This window comes from Scyliorhinus canicula, chromosome 21, assembly GCF_902713615.1.
Source record: "Scyliorhinus canicula chromosome 21, sScyCan1.1, whole genome shotgun sequence".
Classification (NCBI taxonomy): Eukaryota; Metazoa; Chordata; class Chondrichthyes; order Carcharhiniformes; family Scyliorhinidae; genus Scyliorhinus; species Scyliorhinus canicula.
The window spans coordinates 63,998,065-64,020,085 of NC_052166.1; the positions used below are offsets into that span (position 1 = coordinate 63,998,065).

The following is a 22,021-nucleotide window of genomic DNA, read 5'->3' on the forward strand; positions in this document are numbered from 1 at the left end:
GGCTTGTGGGAGGGGGAGGGGGGCCTCAAAAGGGGTCTGGCCCGCGATCGGTGCCCTCTGATCGGCGGGCCAGCCTCTCTGAAGGAGGACCTCCTTTCCTCCGCCGCCCCGCAAGATCCATCCGACATCTTCTTGCGGGGCGGCCGCGGGGAGGACGGCAACCGCGCATGCGCGGGTTGGCGCCGGCCAACCTGCGCGTGCGTGGGTGACGTCATTTATGCGGCACCGGCCCCGTTATTTACGCGGCACCGCTTTTTCGTGGTGCCAAGGCCCGGCGTGTGTAAATGACGCGCCAGCGTTTCTAGTCCCCCGGGGGCGGGTGAATAGGGAGCTGGGAGAGGCCTCCGATGACGGAGGGAAACACTCCGGTTTTCACTCCGGCGTCGGGACTTAGTCTCCTGATGGGAGAATTGCGCCCTCTATCTGTCCCAATTCGCTGGTTACCTGGGCTGTAACGTGGACTTCAGGAAGCTTGCACCTTTGCAATCCTGTCCAGCTTCTCCTCGCAGGGTTGAGAGTTGCTCACTCCTCAGTGACCTGGCTCCGACTGCTTTCAAATGACCTAAACTAAAACTTCAAATCTTTTTACCTTACAAAGACCTCCAGTGGCTAAGCAACACCTACATGCTTGTGCCTTTTATTTATTTTTCACACTGTAACCCTCTCTAAGCACAATAGAAACCCAATTGGTACTTAACCAACCCCCGCACATGCAAACACCTTTGTCCAGCATGAATCTAACTATAAATTCAGCCCATCCAGCCATGGAAACGTTAAATTAAACACACCTAAAACAATTCTGAAAGTTTTGCAACACAAATATAAATCCCTTAAAGCTGCCTTTGTTTGCTTAACAAAATTTGAAATTGATAAGGAGGAGGAACTGGATAGGCTGTGTGTACTTAAAATTGATAAAGCGGCAGGTAGATACATCCAAGGATACTAAAGGAAAGGAGAGAGGAACTGCAGAAGCACTGGCCACTATTTTCTAATATTCCTTAGACCCGGCTGATGCCAGAGGAGGGGAGAATTGCAAATGTAACATTAGTGTTCAAAAAAAGGGTCTAACGTTAAGCCCAGCAACTACAGACCAGCTATTCTAACCTTGAAAGTGAGGAAGCGTTTCTCATAATTTGGGAAAAGATTACCAGTCACTTACTTGGGCAAAGGTGGGTTAATTAAGAAAAGCCGGCATGGATTTGTTAAGGATTTGCAACTCATGTTTTTTGGTAATAGAGAGAGGGTTGATGAGGGTAATGTTGGCAATGTGGTATACTGAGACCTCCAAAAGGCATGTGGTTAAAGTGGCGCACAACAGACTTGTGAGAAATGTTAGAGCTTGTGGAATAATTGGGGTAGTAGGAACACAATTACAAAATTGGCTGAATGGCAGGAAACAAAGAGTAATAGTGAATGGTTATGTGCCGGGTTGGAGGATGATTTGTAGTGAAGTTTCCCCAGAGATTACTGTTCGGACCCCTATCTCTCTCCAACGTATATTAATGACCTAGACCTTGGTGCACAGGCTATAATTTTCAAAGTTGGCACATAATCTAATATTTGGAAGGATTGTGAACCATGAGGGGGGATAGTTCAGAACCTTAAAAAGACATAGACGGATTGGTGGAATGGGTGGACAAGTGGCAGATGTAATTTAATGCAGATAAAAGTGAAGTGATTCGTTTTGGAAGGACGAATGCAGAGAAACAATATAAAAGAAAGGCTACAATTCTAGAGGGGATGCAGGAGCAGGTGGACCTGGGGATATTTGTGTCTAAATCATTGAAGGTAGTAGGATAGATTGAGAGGGGTTAATAAAGCATCCTGGGCTTCAACAATGGGGGCATGGAGCACAAAAGTAAGGAAGTTATGTTAAACCGGAGTATTATAGCCAGTTCTGAGCACCGCACTTTAGAAATGATGTGAAGACATTCAAGACAGTGCAAAAAGGATTCACAAGAATGGCTCCAGGAATGAGCAACTTCAATTGCGGCGACAGATTGGAGAGGTTAGGACTGTTCTGTACTGAGAGCAGATTTGGCAGAGGTTTTCAAAATCACATGGGGTCTAGGCAGGTTAGATAGAGAGAATCTGACCCGGTGATGGCAGAATTGAGAATCAGATGACACAGATTTAAGACAGCTGGCGAAAGGAGCAAGGGCGAGACGAGGAAGAGCCTTTCGTCACAGCACTGCCTGGGAGCGTGACGGAGACAGGTTCAATAGAAAAGGAACAATTGGGTCACGAGCGGAAAGATTGGCAGGGAAATGGGGAACAGATGGGGGAGGGGCACGAGTTGATTTGATTTATTATCATAGAACATTACAGCGCAGTACAGGCCCTTCGGCCCTCAATGTTGCACCGACCTGTGAAACCACTCGAAAGCCCATCTACACTATTCCCTTATCATCCATATGTTTATCCAATGACCATTTGAATGCCCTTAGTGTTGGCGAGTCAACTACTGTTGCAGGCAGGGCATTCCACGCCCCTACTACTCTCTCGGAGTAAAAAACCTACCTCTGACATCTGTCCTATATCTATCTCCCCTCAATTTAAAGCTACGTCCCCTCGTGCTCTGCATCACCACCCGAGGAAAAAGGCTCTCACTGTCCACCCTATCTAACCCTCTGATCATCTCTGATCATGGCCAATCCACCTAACCTGCACATCTTGTCACATGTATTAGTATACAGTGAACAGTATTCCGACAATTCCTGCGTTACGCCCCTCCTGTAAACCCATCCGCTTGACCAGGGTTTTCGGACACTCCGGCTAATATCTCCTTCTTTGGCTCCGAGTGCGTTTTCTGTCTTCCGATCTGCCTCTGTTGCCTTGGGCAGTTCTAGTTTCTGATTGTTTTTGTACTCCACCTGGGAACTTGTCTGCTCTTTCCAATTGACTCTCAAAATTCAAAGAACAGTCATAAATTTACTGGTGCACTTTCGAACAGTTTCTATTTCAGAAACATTGAAGGATAAAGGAATTTGGGTTTTTAATCATTGCACGGGAGGAAAAAAGGGAAATAAACATTGCCAGAGATATAAAACACCATCTGTTTCTCTCTCTTTGGGGTGGAAGGCTCTGGGTGCTGTATTTATCTGGGTCAGTTTCTCCATCGAATTGCGACGTCTTTGCGCTGGATTTGATCTGCACGGATTTGTTCGGGTCTGTTCGAGCCAGAAGCTGATTTTCTTCCATTTGGCCGAGCGACGCGCTGACCCACTCAGATTCGTGTCGGGTCTCCGCTGCCGTGGGCCGAGAGTTTCAACGTGAAAGTTGGTTGTCCAGATGTGGGTGTGGAGCCAGATCCCCGAGGGAATGGCAGCATCTGTTAGCAGGAACCATGGCGCAAACAGTGCAGGCTGCATTGTGCATGCAGGCTACTTTTTAAACAGAAACTTTTTCAAAGGGTGGGACAGAAGGGGCTGTACTGTCCTCGGACTCTTTCATATCGGCGTCCAATCGTAGCCCTGATCCTAAGATAGTTCCCCCTTTCCTCCTACCTGCTTGCTCCACTAAATGCATCGCCCCACCCCCTTCCCTAAATTGACCAAACCCCCTCCCTGCCCAAGACCCCCAGGCTTGCCTGGCTCTGGGCTGCCTTGCTCCTTCGGCAGGGTGGCACAGCGGTTAGCACTGCTGCCTCACAGCGCCAGGGTCTCGTGTTCAATTCCGGCCTCCGGTCACTGTCTGTGCGGAGTCTGCACGTTCTCCCCGTGTCTGCGTGGGTTTCCTCCGGGTGCTCCGGTTTCCTCCCACAGTCCAAAGATGTCCAGGCTAGGTGGATTGGCCATGATAAATTGCCCCTTAGTGAACAAAGGTTAGCTGGGGGTTACGGGGATGGGGCGGGGGAGTGGGCCTAGGTAGGGTGCTCCTTCAGCGGGTCAGTGAAGACCTGATGGGCTGAATGGCCTCCTTCTGCACTGTAGGGATTCTATGATTCTATAACAGGCTTTGGGGAGTGAGTTGATTACCCAGTGGGAGACACATTCTGCCCCAATGCAATGCAGGGTGAGCTGGCGCGGAGCATGGAGCCCCTGAAATATTCTGTTGAATATTATGTGTCCAAAACTCGAGACAAATGTAGGGCGAGTGATAAGAACCAATCCTCCGAGACACACAGCATCAAAGCAGAGATTCTCAGAAACTGCAATGACAATCATTTCTTAATTAGAACTTACAAGAGAAATGTTAAGTGTCTGGATTGTTGAGGTGCTAAATTGGAGTGATCGAAACATCAGAGAACAGGGTTGAAAAGTGACCCAACAATTCTCTGTGTCTTTAATCCTTTGAGCGTTCCTGAGCCAAGTACAGTGAAGGGGCCTATTCAGATTGCATCAACATCAAGCCAAACCACTATTGTTTGGTGACAGCTGAGACTTAAAATAAAAAGTAGCACACCAATTAAGAAAAGTAAATTAGGAATACGGCTGCCCTAATACTTGAGGAAGCGGGTAGCAATATGATGAGGACGTGGCAGGGTTACGAGGGAGCTGTTGGTGTCTAACCGGTTGCCCGTTTAGTGATAGTGCTTGCGTCATTTACTTTTTATTATTTCCTTTTGAAATTCATGTTACTGCTATTGAAGTGATCGTAGACCGCTATGTTTGCTGTTCATAGGCATTTAATCACCTCTTTAGCCTTCATATTAACGACCACCAGCACTATCCCTCCCACCCCACCTGGGGGATGGGTGAGAGAGGGTCACGGTTACAAATGAAACAGCGGGGAATGGCTGTGAAGTTAGCAGCCCTATTTAGTCTTTGCCTTGGCGAATGAAGTCGCCAGTTAAAGGGAAGTCGCCTGGCAGTGAAAGGGAGGCGGGAGATTTTGGCCACACCAGGCAAGTGTCCTTCCAGCATCCCTTGTGGGCCAGGAGGAGCAGGGGTGTTCACTATAATCCCCCTCCCCTCCAACTCCCCCACCCTCATCTTTACATAGACTTTTTTTTTAACATAGAATTTACAGTGCAGAAGGAGGCCATTCGGCCCATCGAGTCTGCACCGGCTCTTGGAAAGAGCACCCTACCCAAGATCAACACCTCCACCCTATCCCCATAACCCAGTAACCCCCACCCAACACAAGTGGCAATTTTGGACACTAAGGGCAATTTATCATGGCCAATCCACCTAACCTGCACATCTTTGGACTGTGGGCGGACCTCGGCCACTTGTTGCTGAGCCCAATCACCCCCAACCCTCCCGATCACTGACCAACCCCACCCCAACCCCCGTTGTTGACCTTTCCGTTCACAGTTGCTGGGGACTCTCTCCTAGATCTTCCCGGCTATGGCCTTTCAGCTGCTGGTTTTGCAGCCCAGTTGCGAGTTGTCAATGTCGACAGCCACTGGACAAGAAATAGGAGAAATTACACCAGTATATCATGGCGCAGACACACACTGATGGACATACACCGGGACCAATCAACATGCACAAACACTGCAGCCAATCACCAGTTAGAATACACACACGGTAAAGGCAGAGGGCACCACGGTTCCCGCTCATTCTGGGTGCTGCCTCTCAGTGGAACAAGAACTCATCCAGCCCAGCACGGACCCACACCACGTGCTGAGAGAATCAACTGGTTCAGACAAGGCTTAGGTCCCTAGTTTAAACTAGCATCGTTTAAACCCGCAGTTGTCATGTGTCGATTAGTTAATAGTTAGTTAATAAAATAGAGTTGAACCTTCCTCAGCCTTGGTGGTATATGTTCATCTCGCAAGTCTACACCATCCAACACTTCAAAATTGATGAAAAAAGACTGTGCCTTTAAGGTTGCCAGGATTAAGGGGGGGGGGGGGAAATCTTTCTTGGGATGCGGGCACCACAGAATCAGCTGGCATTAGCTACCCCTCCATAATTGCCCTTGGGAAGATGGTAAGCTGTCTTCTTAAACTATTGCAGTCGGGGCACCCACTGTGCTGTTGGGGTAGAGTTCCAGGATTGTGACCCAGCGACAGTGAAGGAGCAGCGATTAAACTTCCAAGTCAGGATGCTGGAAGGGATGCCGGAGGGGAACGTTCAGGTGGGAGTGTTCCCAGGAATCTTCTGCCCTTGGCCTTCTTTGTGGCTGAGGTTGTGATTGGAAAGGGTCCAGAGGAGGTTCACAAGAATGATCGCTGGAACGAAGAGCTTGTCGTATGAGGAACGGTTGAGGACTCTGGGTCTGTACTCGTTGGAGTTTAGAAGGATGAGGGGGGGATCTTATTGAAACTTACAGGATACTGCGAGGCCTGGATAGAGTGGACGTGGAGAGGATGTTGCCACGAGTAGGGAAAACTGGAACCAGGGGACACCATCTCAGACTAGAGGGTCGATCCTTCCAAACAGAGATGAGGAGGAATTTCTTCAGCCAGAGGGTGATTAGTCTGTGGAACTCCTTGCCGCAGAAGGCTTTGGAGGCCAAGTTACTGTGTCTTTAAACCAGAGATAGATTAATAAAGGGATCAGGGGTTATGGGGCGAAGGCAGTAGAATGGAGATGAAAAATATCAGCCATGATTGAATGGCGGAGCAGAATCGATGGGCCGAGTGGCCTAATTCTGCTCCTATGTCTTATGGTATTATTAGGGGATCTCCCCATACTTGGCCCTGCCAGGCGTTTTGGTAGTTTTTAGCCTCTCTCGCCCCTCCCTGTGTAAATTGGGGTCACAGGGTCCTGTGGTGCACAGAGATAAGAGGAACCATCGATGCTGTAATTCTACCGAGAAAGACTGAGCTGAATCAGTGGGATTTGTAGAATTGATAAAACTGGCTGAAAACAAACTCAATCTAGCTGCCTTAATGCCTCACAATAGAATGAGTGATATGTATCAGGGCGTTGCCAGGTTCAATACCTGCTGTGTGTTGAGCTAACTGAGCACAGAGCCAGCTGTCCTCGATCATGCAACAGTTAACTTTAGCCCTGAGCTGGGGAAAATACAACACATCAGATGTGACTCTGATGACCATAGAATTTACAGTGCATAAGGAGGCCATTCGGCCCATCGAGTCTACACCAGCCCCTGAAAGACCACCCTACCTAAGCCCAAACCTCCACCCTAACCCGTAACCCAGCAACCCTACCTAACATTTGGACACTAAGGGGCTACTTAGCATGACCAATCCACCAAACCCGCACATCTTTGGACTGTGGGAGGAAACCGGAGCACCCGGAGGAAACCCACCCAGACATGGGGAGAATGTGCAGACTCCGCACAGACAGTGACCCAAGCCGGGATCGAATCCAGGACCCGGGCGCTGTGAAACAACAGTGCTAACCACTGTGCCAATGTGGCGCCCCCATAGTTATTTACACCTGGACACAGACACTAACAAGTATAACTTTGCTCTCCATGATTGGTTGAAATCCACCAGCGGCCATTGCCGGAGTGTTACAGACGTTCCTGAAAGTGAAGTTTGAGAAAGGAAGACTTGCACTTTTATCTTCCCAAAGCCTTGAGGAGAGAAGCGGTAAAGGGAGAAAAATTAGAGGTAGAAAAATAAACAATTTGACGTGCTTTGAAACTACATCAAAGTTGATACATTTGAGTATGAAAGGAATCCCGAAGGGAAATGAGATTTAGCCATTGTAGGATTATAAAATATGAAACTTCAAATGATTATCGTGTTTTGCACCTGCTCCCATTGTACCTATAATTAAAAGTTTGCATCCATCACGAATCTGTCGTACTGCACCTGGTAACCCGCTCTCAGTGGCATCACAACTTAAAAGTGTCACATTTCCAAACGTATCATATTTCCTCAGGACAAGGAATTGCAAGGAGCAGAATCGACGTCACCCAAGCAAATGTCCGCACGTCTAAACGTGAACAAATGAAAGTGTTAATGAGGAGCAAGTAACCAGCAGAAAACTGAGCAGCAGCAGCAGCAGCATCTTGGGTGGGATTCTCTGTTGCCCGATGGCAATATCGTAATCGGCGATTGGTTGGAGAATCCCTTCCGAGGCCCAAGTAGGGGGTGCGGTTTGACGCCGGTTTTCCCGTCTCTCCCACCCCCCCCCCCGCCCCAAAAGGGCAACATCGAGTTGCGCGCCGCACGCCATTGGAACGGCGTTGCATCATTGGACGGCCCAACCCTTATGCCTCGCCCCCGATGAGCCGCGTTCCTGCCCGTGCGGTTGAGCGCGGTTGCGGTCTGTGTCCAGCGCCGTGCTGCTGGCTGTGGGAGCTCCTGCAAGGGATTGGGGGGGACTGGTGGGAGGTGGCCAGGGGGGGGGGGGGGGGGGGCAGGGGTTGTCCTGCGGGGCAGTATTTTGCAGGTAAATTTTGCAGGGATCCAGCTGCAGGCGATCTGGCTTGATGCGGAGGTCCATCTTCTGAAAACTTAGTGTAATAAATTGATGCACGATCAATTACACAAAGATGAGCGTTGAATGCAATCGAGGCTTTATTACACTAAGATGTGTGGCCTCCTACAGCAGCTGGTGAAGTGGCTGCTGTACTGGGAGCACACATATTTATACTCCGCCTACTGGGCGGAGCCAGCAGGCAGGGAACTCCCCCCGTACCTGTAGTACAGGGTCTTACCACAAAACACCTACACTGACATCCTCTATATACAATATATACATCAGTGGTGACTACCACATTGCACAGCAGTGGGAGGTGCCTGCAATACTTGGCGATGAATCTAGGCTTCCACATGATCACTTTGACTGTTTGCTCACTCTCGCCTCCCTCCCAGAAAGAATAAATGTCCCTCCCTATCTGCGTTTAAATGTCCCCCAGTCTGCGTATAAATGTCCCCCCTATCTGCGTATAAATGTCCCCCAGTCTGCGTATAAATGTCCCCCAGTCTGCGTATAAATGTCCTCCCTATCTGTGTATAAATGTCCCCCAGTCTGCGTATAAATGTCCCCCCTATCTGTGTATAAATGTCCCCCCCTATCTGTGTATAAATGTCCCCCCATCTGCGTATAAATGTCCCCCAGTCTGCGTATAAATGTCCCCCTATCTGCGTATAAATGTCCCCCCATCTGAGTATAAATGTCCCCCAGTCTGCGTATAAATGTCCCCCCATCTGTATATAAATGTCCCCCCATCTGCATATAAATGTCCCCCCTATCTGCGTATAAATGTCCCCACGATCCACTTCAAGATGTGACCAATTGTTTTTTAAAAATGTAACATTTGAAACACTTTTTCTTTGAGGGTTCCTGGCCATGATCCAGGCTTGCACTGTAAATTCTATGAAAAATTGGAGCCCCCAACCAGCGCTCTCCGTAGCCCCAGGCTACACACGGAACTGCATATTACCACAACAACCCCTTGTCGACCCAGAACCCACGGCGGGACGGGCGAGTCACGCAAAAACACCGTAGACTTCGGCGAAACTGGAAGATCCGGCTGGCGTCCAATGGCGAGCCGCCTCCGCTCCGGGAAAACCCCTCGGAGGGGCTGGGAAATCCCATCCATAATACTCATTTTTCAGTATTAATGAAAGGTCCATTCGGAAAACGCTAACTTCCCATCTCATTCTCAAAAGCTGGTGCAGTACCATTTATGGAGCAGCCGTGTCTCTTGGCCTGGGCACTTTTTAGTTCTCAGCCTGGTCCCTGAAGGTGATCTGGCCCTTCGGGTTTGGTGGCCTTCTGCAATCGTGACCAGTTTGCATTGAAGTTCAGAATATGATCGTTCAATAAAAACTCGAATTAGTGGGGGTCCTAACTCTGATCCTGGGACTGTCTACTCTTGTTACTAATACAGACTGTTTCCCACCATTCAGCCAATTACTCAATGCTGGGTTTATCTTGATTCCCATCGCTTTAAGCTTAAGTAGCAGTGAACTGTGCTGAACGTTGTCAGATGATTTTGGAAATCAAGCTGGAGGATTTCCTCAAAAAGGCCGCACAGTTTGTTCATGAAAGACCCTTGCCTTCTGAATCCACACTGACCGTTGTTTAGTGTTATCACGCAGAAGATCCTGTACTCCACCCTTGAAAATCGATTTCCTTGTCTCGCCCAATATTGATCGAAAACAAAACTTGTTTTATTTTGTCACCATGTTAGCCAGCGGCATTGAAATGCTTATGGTCCGAAAGGAATCCATTCAGCCCAAGAGCATCTCACGCAACAAGTCCAACCCGCCACCCCACACTCCCTCCCCCACCCACCCCTTCCCCACCTTTCCTCTTCTGACAATTATCCAAACCCCTTTGAAGGCTTGATTATATTTATCTGCGTCACATTCTCAGACAGAGTATTTCATAGCCTAACCATTCGCTGGGCAAAATGTCATTGTTGCTTCTTTTGCCTTGAATCGATGTCCTCTAATTCTTGGCACTCTCACCACTGGGAGCAGTTTCATTCTCTCCACCCCGTCCATACTCCTGATGATTTTGAACACTTCTTACAAATCTCATCCTACGTTTCTTTCGACACTTAGGGCGGGATTCTCCGCTTTCCGACGGCGAAATCGTATTCGTCGATCGGGCGGAGAATCCGTTTTGGCGCCGACATTGGGGGCAGCGCCTGTTTTCGGATGCTCCCCCCCCACCCCACCCAAAAACAGCGTCACCGGTGAGTACGCCGCACGCCGTCAGGACGTCACCTGAAGGTCCTCCCCCAATGCTCGGCCCCCCGATGGGCCGAATTCCCCACGGCGTGGGACACGTGTGCTCTGAGTTTTCGTCAACCTCGCATGGAGGCTCTGCACCGTGTCCAGTGCCGCCACAGTCAAAGAACAAAGAACAAAGAAAGGTACAGCACAGGAACAGGCCCTTCGGCCCTCCAAGCCCGTGCTGACCATGGTGCCCGACTAAACTACAATCTTCTATACTTCCTGGGTCCGTATCCCTCTATTCCCATCCTATTCATGTATTTGCCAAGATGCCCCTTAAATGTCACTATCGTCCCTGCTTCCACCACCTCCTCCGGCAGCGAGTTCCAGGTACCCACTACCCTCTGTGTAAAAAACCTGCCTCGTACATCTCCTCTAAACCTTGCCCCTCGCACCTTAAACCCATGCCCCCTAGTAATTGACCCCTCTACCCTGGGGAAAAGCCTCTGACTATCCACTCTGTCTATGCCCCTCATAATTTTGTAGACCTCTATCAGGTCGCCCCTCAACCTCCGTCGTTCCAGTGAGAACAAACCGAGTTTATTCAACCGCTCCTCATAGCTAATGCCCTCCATACCAGGCAACATCCTGGTAAATCTCTTCTGCACCCTCTCTGAAGCCTCCACATCCTTCTGATAGTGTGGCGACCAGAATTGAACACTGTACTCCAAGTGTGGCCTAACTAAGCTTCTATACAGCTGCAACATGACTTGCCAATTCTTATACTCAATGCCCCGGCCAATGAAGGCAAGCATGTCGTATGCCTTCTTGACTACCTTCTCCACCTGTGCTGCCCCTTTCAGTGACCTGTGGACCTGTACACCTTGATCTCTCTGACTTTCAATACTCTGTATATTCCCTACCTGTATGAGACCTTCCAAAATGCATTACCTCACATTTGTCCGGAAGACCTTCAAAAATGCATTACCTCACATTAGTCGGGCAGGGAGCCGTTCGGCTGACCGGGAGGGGCATCGGCGGGGGCTGAGGGGACTGGTGGGGCGCGTCCGGGGGTGGCGAGAAGGGTTACAGGCGGGCACTACCTGGCAAGCCAGGTCCGTGAGCAGCCGGTGCCAAAGAACAAAGAAAAGTACAGCAGAGGAACAGGCCCTTCGGCCCTCCAAGCCTGCGCCGACCATGCTGCCCGTCTAAACTAAAATGTTTTACCTGTATGTTGTGTGGCTTGACCGCTGCATGTCGTCGCCGTGCACGTGCGCGGCCACGGACCAGGCAATCCTCCGGCTGTTTCCGTCGGGAACGCCGGGGGTTTTACGTGGCACAGCTGCTAGCCCCCCCACCGGGCGGAGCTTGGGGGCGGGGTGCCACCGACGTTTTCATTGTAAAACTAGACACTTCCCCTGGAAATGGCCTCAAAATCAGAGAAGCCAGCTCTTATTATGTAGAAATAACAATATTGAATCATCTCCTTCCATCCAAGCTGTCTGCGTTGGTGTTTACTCTCGACATGAACAATGCTGCTAATCGCATGGCCCCCCCGTTTCCAAATTCCCTTCCCTTCAAACCGTCAAACCTATTCTTAAACCTCCACATCATCAAAACCCACAATGCAAAAAATCTCTCTGAGCTGCTCTCTATTCTAATTATCTTGCATTTAATCTGATATGAATGGTTTTCTCCAGCCCTCCCTCAACCATTTAGAATGGTCTGCTCCCGTCTAGTATGTACCATCCCTTCATCATTTTAATCAGCTCTTTCAGCAGCGACCCCAACAGACCCAGCCTCAATTTTACGCATCTTCTTTCAGATTTGTCTTCCCTCATTCCAATGGATCTGCGATATAACCTCTCTCTTGCCGCAACATCCTCTCTTAAGTTGTGGAGGCCGGAGCTGCTAGTTATGGTTTTATTAGGCTTTTATATAAATTAATTGTGACATTGACATTCATTGTACAGTACCGGTGTCTTGATCGAAGGAAAGATGTAAATGGGTTAGATGCAGTTCAGAGGTGGTTCAGAGAATGGATGGGGTGCCTTATCATGAAAGGTTGGAGAGGTTGGGCGGGATTCTCTCCTACCGGACGGGGCGGGCTGTACCGGCACCGAGGAGAGGCGTGAACCACTCTGGCGTCGGGCCGCCCGGAAGGTGCGGAATTCTCCGTACCCTCAGTGGCTAGTTGGTGCCGTGCCAGCCAGCGCGGAAGGGTTTGGTGCCGTGCCAACCGACGGCAAAGAGCCTCCGCCAGCTGCCGCGAGTTGGAGCATGCGTGGGAGCACCAGCGTGTGCTGGCGTCACCCCAGCGCATGCGCAGGAGGGTTCTTCTCCGCGCTGGCCATGGCGGACCATTACATCGGCCGGTGTGGTGGGAAAGAGTGCCCCCATGGCTCAGGCCTGCCTGCCGATCGGTGGACCCGATCACCAGCCAGGCCACCGTGGGCCCCTCCCCCCGGGGTCAGATACCCCCCCCCCCCGAGGACTCCGCAGGCCGCCCGCAGAGCCAGGTCCCACCGGTACAGACCTGGTGCATTTCACGCCAACAGAACCGGCCAAGAACGGGCGGCCACCCGGCCCATTGCAGGCCGGAGAATCTCCGGGGGGGAGCCGCTGCCAACGGCCCCCGACCGGCGCGGTGCGATTCCCACCCCCGCCGAAAAACCGGAGAATCCGGCAGCCGGCGTCGGGGCGGCGTGCCAGGATTCACGGCGCCCCCCCGGCGATTCTCCGGCCCGGAGGGGGGGTCGGAGAATCCCACCCGTTAGGTTTGTATCCACTTGGGTTTCGAAGAGTAAGAGGCGACTTGATCGAAACCTTTAGGATCCTGAGGAGCATTTATTGGATTGGATTTGATTTATTGTCACGTGTACCGAGGTACCGTGAAAAATATTGTTCTGCGCACAGTCCAGATAGATTGTTCCATACATGAAAAAAATATAGGATGTACATAAATACACAATGTAAATACATAGGCATCGGGTGAAGCATACAGGAGTGTAGTACTACTCAGTAGAGAAGATGTGTGAAGAGATCAGTTCAGTCCATAAGTTTGGGAGTCTGTTAACAGCGGGGAAGTAGCTGTTTTTGAATCTGTTAGTGCGTGTTCTCAGGCTCTTGTATCTCCTGCCCGATGGAAGAAGTTGGAAGAGTGAGTAAGCCGGGTGTGAGAGGTCTTTGATTATGCTGCCTGCTTTCTCAAAGCAGCGGGAGGTGTAGACAGAGTTAATGGATGGGAGGCGGGTTCATGCGATGGACTGGGCTGTGTTCGCGACTCTCTGTAGTTTCTCACGGTCTTGGGCCGAGCAGTTGCCATACCAGGCTGTGATGCAGCCAGATAGGATGCTCTCTGTGGTGCACCTGTAAAAGTTGGTAAGAGTCAATGTGGACATGCCGAATTTCCTTAGTTTCCTGAGGAAGTATAGGCGCTGTCGTGCTTCCTTAGTCGTAGGGTCGCCGTGGGTGGACCAGGACAGATTGTTGGTGGCAGGGTGGATGTGGATGTTTCCTCTTGTTGGAGAATCTAGAACTAGGGGGTCACTGTTAAAAAATAAGAGGCAGGTGGTGTGCTGTGATGTGAGCGGACCACGAACAAGATCTCGCCAACGTTGCCCCGTGAAAAATCAGCTCGCAATGGATTTGCACCAAAGTACGTTGACCAAGGTTTACTAAGGGTAAACCTGCTCAGGATCAATCTGCAATGGTGACTTGCAAAAAGAGCCAAATCATCACTGTGCCTTCGAAATCTTTTTGCTCAGCATGGAGATTACTGTGTCACAATTAAGGCTCATTAGGAGGTGCCCTTGTCAAGTCTGTGTCATTTTTCTGAAAATTCTGAATTCTCTATGGAAAATATTACTGATATTCTGGCAAATAATCCATGAACTCCCTCACCTCGAGTAGGATTAGTCAGTAATTGCTGTACTGAAAGGTAGAATAATGACTATATAATATTGTTAATGTATATTAATTATTTCTGTGCAGGGTCCCCCTGGCCCTCCAGGACTACCAGGCTCAACTGGGAAAAGAGGACCTCGGGTAAGTGCCTGAAATTCTTTGTTCGAAAGTTTAACTCCTTGAAAGTACTGGTTTGAGCATCGGCCACTTCCAAGAGCATGAAACAGCGGGAACAACCATTTACAGTTAGCATCAATGTCGTAATAGCAGCCTCTGTGCCATCACTTTACCTGGCAGTTAAAATGTACTTAATCCTGCTTCAATGTTCATATCCGTGATTGTTCTGATGGCAGAATGCTCGAAAAAGAAAAAAATCACGTTGACAGATTGAATTTCATAAGGCGAGGCTGGATTGGCTGGGACTTTTCTTCCCTGGAGCGTAGGAGGCTTAGGGGTGAGCTTATAGCGGTCTATAAAATAATGAGGGGCATCGATAAGGTAGCTAGTCGACAGAATTTCCCAAAGGTAGAGGAGTCTAGAACTAGAGGGCATAGGTTTAAGGTGAGGGGGGAGAGATAGAGGGGAAATTTCTTCACACAGAGGGTGGTGAACATCTGTAACGGGCTGTCAGAGGAAGTGGTAGAGGCAGGTATGATTTTTTCCTTTAAAAAATAGTTAGACAATCACATGGTCAGGGTGGGTATAGAGGGATATGGGCCAAATGCAGGCAAGTGGGGCTAGGTTAGTGATAGAAACTGGACGGCATGGACAAGCTGGGCCGAAGGGCCTGTTTCCATGCTGTAAACATCTATGACTCTACGAATGAACAGACATTGAATAAAATGATTAATTCTACAGGCGCCATCTACAACTTGCTTTCCCGGCAAATTCTTTTATTGTCCTCGTTTTCCACTTGAGCATGATGCCAATTTACTTTTCCAATCGTCTGTCAATACAAAGGCAAATCAAAAGATTTCAGTCGGGCAATTGCACCCCTTAGGAATCGTGCTAAACGCATCTCAAATATCGACGACAGTGCGTCGCGGGGGTGGTTGTATTGGCCGACCAATGGGAAGATTGCGAGGGCGAGTCATGTGATGAAACCTCCAGGAATCCATGGCATCACAGTTGGCAACTGTCCTCGGTTCGCCCATTTCATGCCTGCAAAACAGGTGCAACGAAGTCCCCTTTTTGTCTATCCCAGCGGGTCTTTTTAGCGAGGACTCTGTGCACACGACTGGTCCTTGACTTCACACGAGAAGAAAATAGGATCTTTTGTGTGTAACGTAACGTGACAGAAATAACCAGATCCTTTGCCCCAATTAGCGAGCAGACAAATTTGCAGGCTTGCCAAAGAATTTTTGCTGAGTACAATGCTTGCTTAAATATCCAGTGCCACATCTTACACAGAAAGCTATTTGTTCTTGCAAGCCATGCAAAGAAATAACATGGTACAGGCGTTGGAACATAAATTAAGCCCATTATATCTGCATGTGGTCTAAACTCAAATGTTTACCCTCTATCTTGCCAGGACAGGCACTGTGATTTGTAAATGAACTGTACGTTTTATCGAAACTGATGTAATAGTGAGGTGTACATAAAATTGCGAAAATAGCATCATAAGTAACTGAGGGAAAATGTGTACTTATTGCAATGTGTAACGCTTAGATAAATACAAGTGAGAGCTGGGCAATTGTCCAACGTGGAGTATTAATCTAAGCAGACATAAGAAAACACGAGCAAATTATCAGTTAATTACTGAACTAAATCAAACTGGGTACAAAGCCTTCTCACTTCTAATCTCTCCGTGTCGAGGATCATTGACTGGTTGCAGTGCAGAAGGAGCTCAGTTGGGTCCATTGTTTACAGGCCAGCGCTCCTCTGCAAGAGCGGCTCAGCCAGTTCCACTTCCCTCTTTTTCCCCAGAGCGCCGCAATCTTTTTCATTTTCAGGTCCTGTTCCAAGCCCCCCACCAATGGAAACCACGAATGGATCTGCCTCCATTATGCGCCCAGACGCTAACACTGAACCCAAGCACAGATGTGACTTCTTTCTCGACCAAAAATATATCGCTTTCAAACATTTAAAAATAAATTTCTCTCATAGGGTGCGGCCATTGGTGCCCATCCCTAATTATCTATCGGCGCGTTGGCACAGTGGTTAGCACTGCTGCCTCACCACGCCACGGATCCGGGTTCAATTCCGGCCTTGGGTGACTGTCTGTGCCGAGGTTGCATGTTGCAACAATTGCTGGCCGAATCAGCAACACTTGTATCCTGTTGAAATAATTTTTCAAAAGTTCATCGAAATTTTATTAAGGGGAATAAATAGGCTGGCTGGAGAAAATCTGCTTCTGCTGCTTGGGAAATCTAGGACAAGGGGGACATGATGTACCATGATGGACGCGAGTCACGATGAAGATCCAAACTGTGGCTTTAATCAGCTAGTTGTTAGCCCGGCGGTCGACTACAGAGAAAGGCCGACCGCCGGGAAACCTGGGTACTTATACCCCGCTTCGGAGGCGGGGTCTACTAGCCTCTCGACCAATTGGTGAGCAGTCACGTGACTAGTCCCAGCCAATCAGACGAGAGGCACATGACCAGCCAGAGTCAATGGGAAACCGATGCTCTGCACCTATGGCAGTGCTCCCACTCATATCACCACAGGACATAGTCCAAATTTAAAAGCCAGTTCTTTCAGGAATTAACTTGGGAACACTTCTAAGCACAAAGGGTGCAGTCTAACCTGAAACCTTCTGGGGGGGGGGGGAGGGGGGGGGATTAGTGACTCCGCGAACGACCCCACTATCTAATAATCTAATAGCACTCTGGGTTTTTTCAGGCCTCAGCTGGGAAAGTCTCGCCGAGGCTCAGTGCATTTCCTGCACTGAGGTGCGATCTCTCGAACCCCCCCCCAGGCGACCCCCGGATCCCCCCCCCCCAAGGCCCCAACTCACCTGCTAGGGAGTCCTCAAGCCTCCCGCACCCCACCTCATTCGGGCAGGGCACCCTTAGGCCCGATCCCCGGTGCAGGCAAAATGTCACCTGGGTACCAGGCCAGCAGTGTCAAGGTGCCAGGGTGGCATCAGCAGGGCCAGGGTGCCACCCTGCCCAGATGGAGGGCCATCCGGAGGGCCTCCGATCGCTGTTCCAGATGGTCCCCGTTTGTGCGGACCAGTGCCTAAGCACCCCAGCTGGGGTCTCCTCGGAGAGGCCAGTAGGTCCCGGTGGCCGGTTCGATCTGGCGTCGGGAGAATTAAGTTAACCTCTGCAAGTCTGGGTCCAGCCCACTGTGGGTGGGGGATTAGTGACTCCGCGTGGGTGGGATCCAGATTGCGATGTCTCGCGCAATCTCATTAGACCTCACGAGGCGCAACGACCATCGGGAATCCTAGAAGAGGCCTCTCTTGGGATCTATCAACCGCATCCCACCCCGATTCCGGTCGGCACAGCTCAAATCGCGGCCAAAGAGGAGTAAAAGTCTTCCGCAAACGGCCACTGTTGCAAGATTAATTGTCAATTTTTAATTTAAGATTGATAACTTCCTGTTATCTAAAGGTATTAAAGTGGAGCAAAGGGGGCTAAATGGAATAAAAACAGGAAAGGCCGGATAGTCAGTCGAGAAACAGAGTTAATACGGACTCAAATTCCCTCTCCACAGACGCTGCCAGACCTGCTGAGTTTTTCTGTCCTTTACCATTTTTATTTCAGACCTCCAGCATCTGCAGTAATTTGCTTTTATTTTAGTGGATAAATGGGGTTTGGTCACAAATCAGCCATGATCTCTTTTAATAATGGAACACGTTTGAGGGGCGCAATGGGCTCCTCCTCTTCCTGTGCCCTATGTCTCCTCTTTCACATATTTATTCTCCTGATCGCTCTCAATAGAATAGTCGGCCATGATCTCGCTGATAAAATGTGAGCAGATGTAATTTTCTAACGTATCTTATTCCGTATCTGGATTGGCAAGTCCCCTTGCTGGTTTTTATTGCTTCAGCATTCGCTGGCATTTATTGCCCCAATTGCCCTTGCCCTGAAACTGATTGGTCCCCTTGGCTATTCCAGATGGTATTTCAGAGTCAACCACATTGCTGTGGGTCTGGAGTCACATTTAGACCAGACCGGGTCACAACGGCAGATTTCCTTCCCTAAAAGACATTAGTGAACCCGATGGGGTTTCTTTTTCATAAGCACAGATTTTTAAAAAAATGTTTATTCCAATCTTAAAGTTACGAAGCCAACGTGCAGAGTGGACAGGGCAAGCCCTTGATCCATCTCATTGCTTGCTCCAAAAAAACAATTCAAATTGAATCCAATTCATGGTCCCTGCAAATGAGACACATGGGGGGCTGGATTCTCCGATTCTGGGGCTATGTCCGCACGCTGGCGTTGGAATGGTGGCATTTTACGCCAGAACAAATGGCATAAAATGGCCGGCCATTCCCCGTTTTGCTGGGGGCTAGCATGCCAGCAGTGTACAGCACCCGGCTCAAGTTGCCGATGTGGCCCGGAGAATTGGCGGGTCCGTGGCTGCATGGCGCCGACCGCTTGCGGATCCAGCCCGTGAAATTGTCCCCCCCCCTACGGCCGGCCGGCAGTGCCTCAGCCCCTAATAAAGTCCCCCCCCCACCCCGCCCGCGGATCGGCCCTCCCCGGACTGTGGCGGCGCTGGACTGGGTCTGCAGCCGGCGCGCCGAGTGGGCAGCACGGTAGCCTTGTGGATAGCACAATGGCTTCACAGCTCCAGGGTCCCAGGTTCGATTCCGGCTTGGGTCACTGTCTGGGCGGAGTCTGCACATCCTCCCCGTGTGTGCGTGGGTTTCCTCCGGGTGCTCCGGTTTCCTCCCACGGTCCAAAGATGTGCAGGTTAGGTGGATTGGCCGTGATAAATTGCCCGTAGTGTCCAAAATTGCCCTTAGTGTTGGGTGGGGTTACTGGGTTATGGGGATAGGGTGGAGGTGTTGACCTTGGGTAGGGTGCTCTTTCCAAGAGCCGGTGCAGACTCGATGGGCCGAATGGCCTCCTTCTGCACTGTAAATTCTATGAATTAATCTATGAGACCACAAGCAACCGACGCCGCCGGGAACTCGGCCAGTCGGGGGCGGAGCATCTGGGGGAGGGGGGGCGGGCCTCAGGCAATGTCCTGAGGCCGTCGATGTGTGGTGCGGCGTACTCGGAGCGTACCTTTGGAGATGGCGGAGCATCGCGAAAGCAACGCCGCCCCCAATTTGGTCGGGAACTTTGATTCTCCGGCCGATTGCTGAATGCGATATCGCCGTCGGCAACCGCAGAATCCAGCCCATGGGATCCAAACTGGCAAGAAAAACACAGATTGGGTTGGTCAGTACATCCCGCCCATAATTCCAGATTTTTATTAAATTCAAGTTTCACTATCTGCTGTGGTGGGATTCGAACCCAGGTCCGCAGAGCATTACCCGGAGTCTCTCGATTTCTACTCCAGTGACAACACCACGAGGCCACTGCCTCCCCTTTACAGCATAACAAGCTCACTGGCTGCTTGAGAAATGATAAAAGGCTCATCGTGATCACCTACCTTTTTAAAATATTACTAACAATCACATTCTGAAGTCGGGCACATTTTAAACATGTTCTTTTCTGCACTTTCGTCCACTTTTCTGAAAGAAAATGACTGATTTTAAGGGCCGATGTGCAATCTGCTTACTTTCAGCAAAGCGAGTACTGAGCCTTTACTGAACTCTTGTGAGAGTGAATCATTTATCTGCTGTAATGGTTTGTATATTTGTTCAGCTGGCGTAAATAGGAGTCAGTGATTAAAGGGCAGCGTAATTGACCGATCCTTTACAATTTTCTTGCACAATTGTCATGCAGCTTGTATAGAGAGATGTTGGATTGAAATGATACCCAGCGGACTTCGGATAATGTGAGGGACGGACTGGCTTTGTTGAAATATGTAAACTTTCCCTAGCTGCTGAACTCGAGAGACTGGGAGGTGGGCCTTTTTCAGTGGGAAGGTCAGTTTTCGGGGGCGCGTTATTATCAGTTAGGGCTCGCAGCGCAGAACCTCATGGGGCATGTGCGCATGTGGGAAGTTTTACACAGGGAGCAGTGCACAACCCACACAATCTTTTAAGTGCATTTTAAAAGTATTGCACCCTGCCAGGAACACTAAATCATGCGTTCTACCCATTAACTCCCATGATGATTTTATACTTTGCTTCCCATATTGAGTTTGCAGCTGTTATCACATAAACAAATACCACACCAGAAAAAGAAGATCCAATGGAACATCACAGAAAAGTTAGCACACTTGCAATGATAAATAAAATTAGGAAACGGTGGGCTAAATCCTCTGGTCCTGCCCGCCACGGGATGCAGAATTCGACAGACAAGAAGATCCCACCCAATGAATTTACCTTTGTGCAATTACTTGATATGGGCCAGGGTTTAAAAACTCCAAAGTATATTATGGAGTTCACCTGACCTGTAACTTTTTGTTGACTTTGGCTAGGATGAGCACAAGAGCCTGCCTTTCCGGTTTTATTCAATGGACTTCTTAGGCGTTTTTAATAAACAAAAACAAACTTTATTCTAAGAATTTAGTTAACATTTGTATAATCACACACAGCAAGAATTTTTATCAATTCCAAACATAAATACCCCACACAGCTACAGTAATCTATTTATAACCCTTAATGAGCTCCCCCTTAACTGTTCCAATTCAATAACGAAATCTCAGTTTTGAAATGTTTCATAGAATCATAGAATTTACAGTGCAGAAGGAGGCCATTTCGCCCATCGAGTCTGCACCGGCCCCTGGAAAGAGCACCCTACCCAAGCCCACACCTCAACCCTATCCCCATAACCCAGTAACCCCACCCAACACTAAGGGAAATTTTGGACACCAAGGGTAATTTAGCATGGCCAATCCACCTAACCTGCACATCTTTGGACTGTGGGAGGAAACCGGAGCACCTGGAGGAAACCCACGCACACACGGGGAGAACGTGCAGACTCCTCACAGACAGTGACCCAAGCCGGGAATCGAACCTGGGACCCTGGAGCTGTGAAGCAATTGTGCTAATCGCCATGCTACCGGGCTGCCCAATTGAATCCTAACCTCAACTGCTTTTTGTGGGAAAGACTTCCGGATTTCCTCCACCCTTTGTGTGAACGATTGTTTCCTGACATCACCTCTGATCGTCCTTAACTCTAATTTTAAGGTTAAGCTCCCTTATTCGGGTCTCTGCTTTCCTGGTGTTGCGGTAAAATTCAGGGCGCCCATCGTCAAAAGCAGCCAAGGTTAAACGGGACGTGTTATTTAGATACCCAAGATATCGAGCTCTTGAAAACCACTCGAGTGTTTCGACGTTTGAGTGCCCTTGACATGTCACTCATGACAAGTAAATCAGGAGCAATGATTTTTGGCACTCCTGCCCGCACTTCAGGCAGCCGACACCTGGCAACACCACCACCTGGACGTTGCCCTCCAAGCGGCTCACCGTCCTAACTTGGAAATATATCGGCCGTTCCTTCCCTGTCGCCGGGTCAAAGTGCTGGCGCTCCCTCCCTAACAGCACTCTGGGTGGACCTACACTGCGGCAATTCAAGAAGGCAGCCCACCACCACCTTCTCG

The 22,021-nt window shown here is 49.6% G+C and overlaps 1 protein-coding gene across 2 annotated transcripts in view; it reads left to right on the forward strand.

The window, feature by feature from the left end:
• The window catches only part of LOC119955649 (collagen alpha-1(XXVII) chain B-like), a 605,839-nt gene that overhangs the window by 93,929 nt on the left and 489,889 nt on the right, over positions 1-22,021 (forward strand). For both annotated transcript variants that reach the window (XM_038782071.1, XM_038782070.1), the window contains exon 4: positions 14,495-14,548. In XM_038782071.1, coding sequence (XP_038637999.1) covers positions 14,495-14,548 — 54 coding nt within the window. The remainder of the gene's footprint in view (positions 1-14,494; positions 14,549-22,021) is intronic.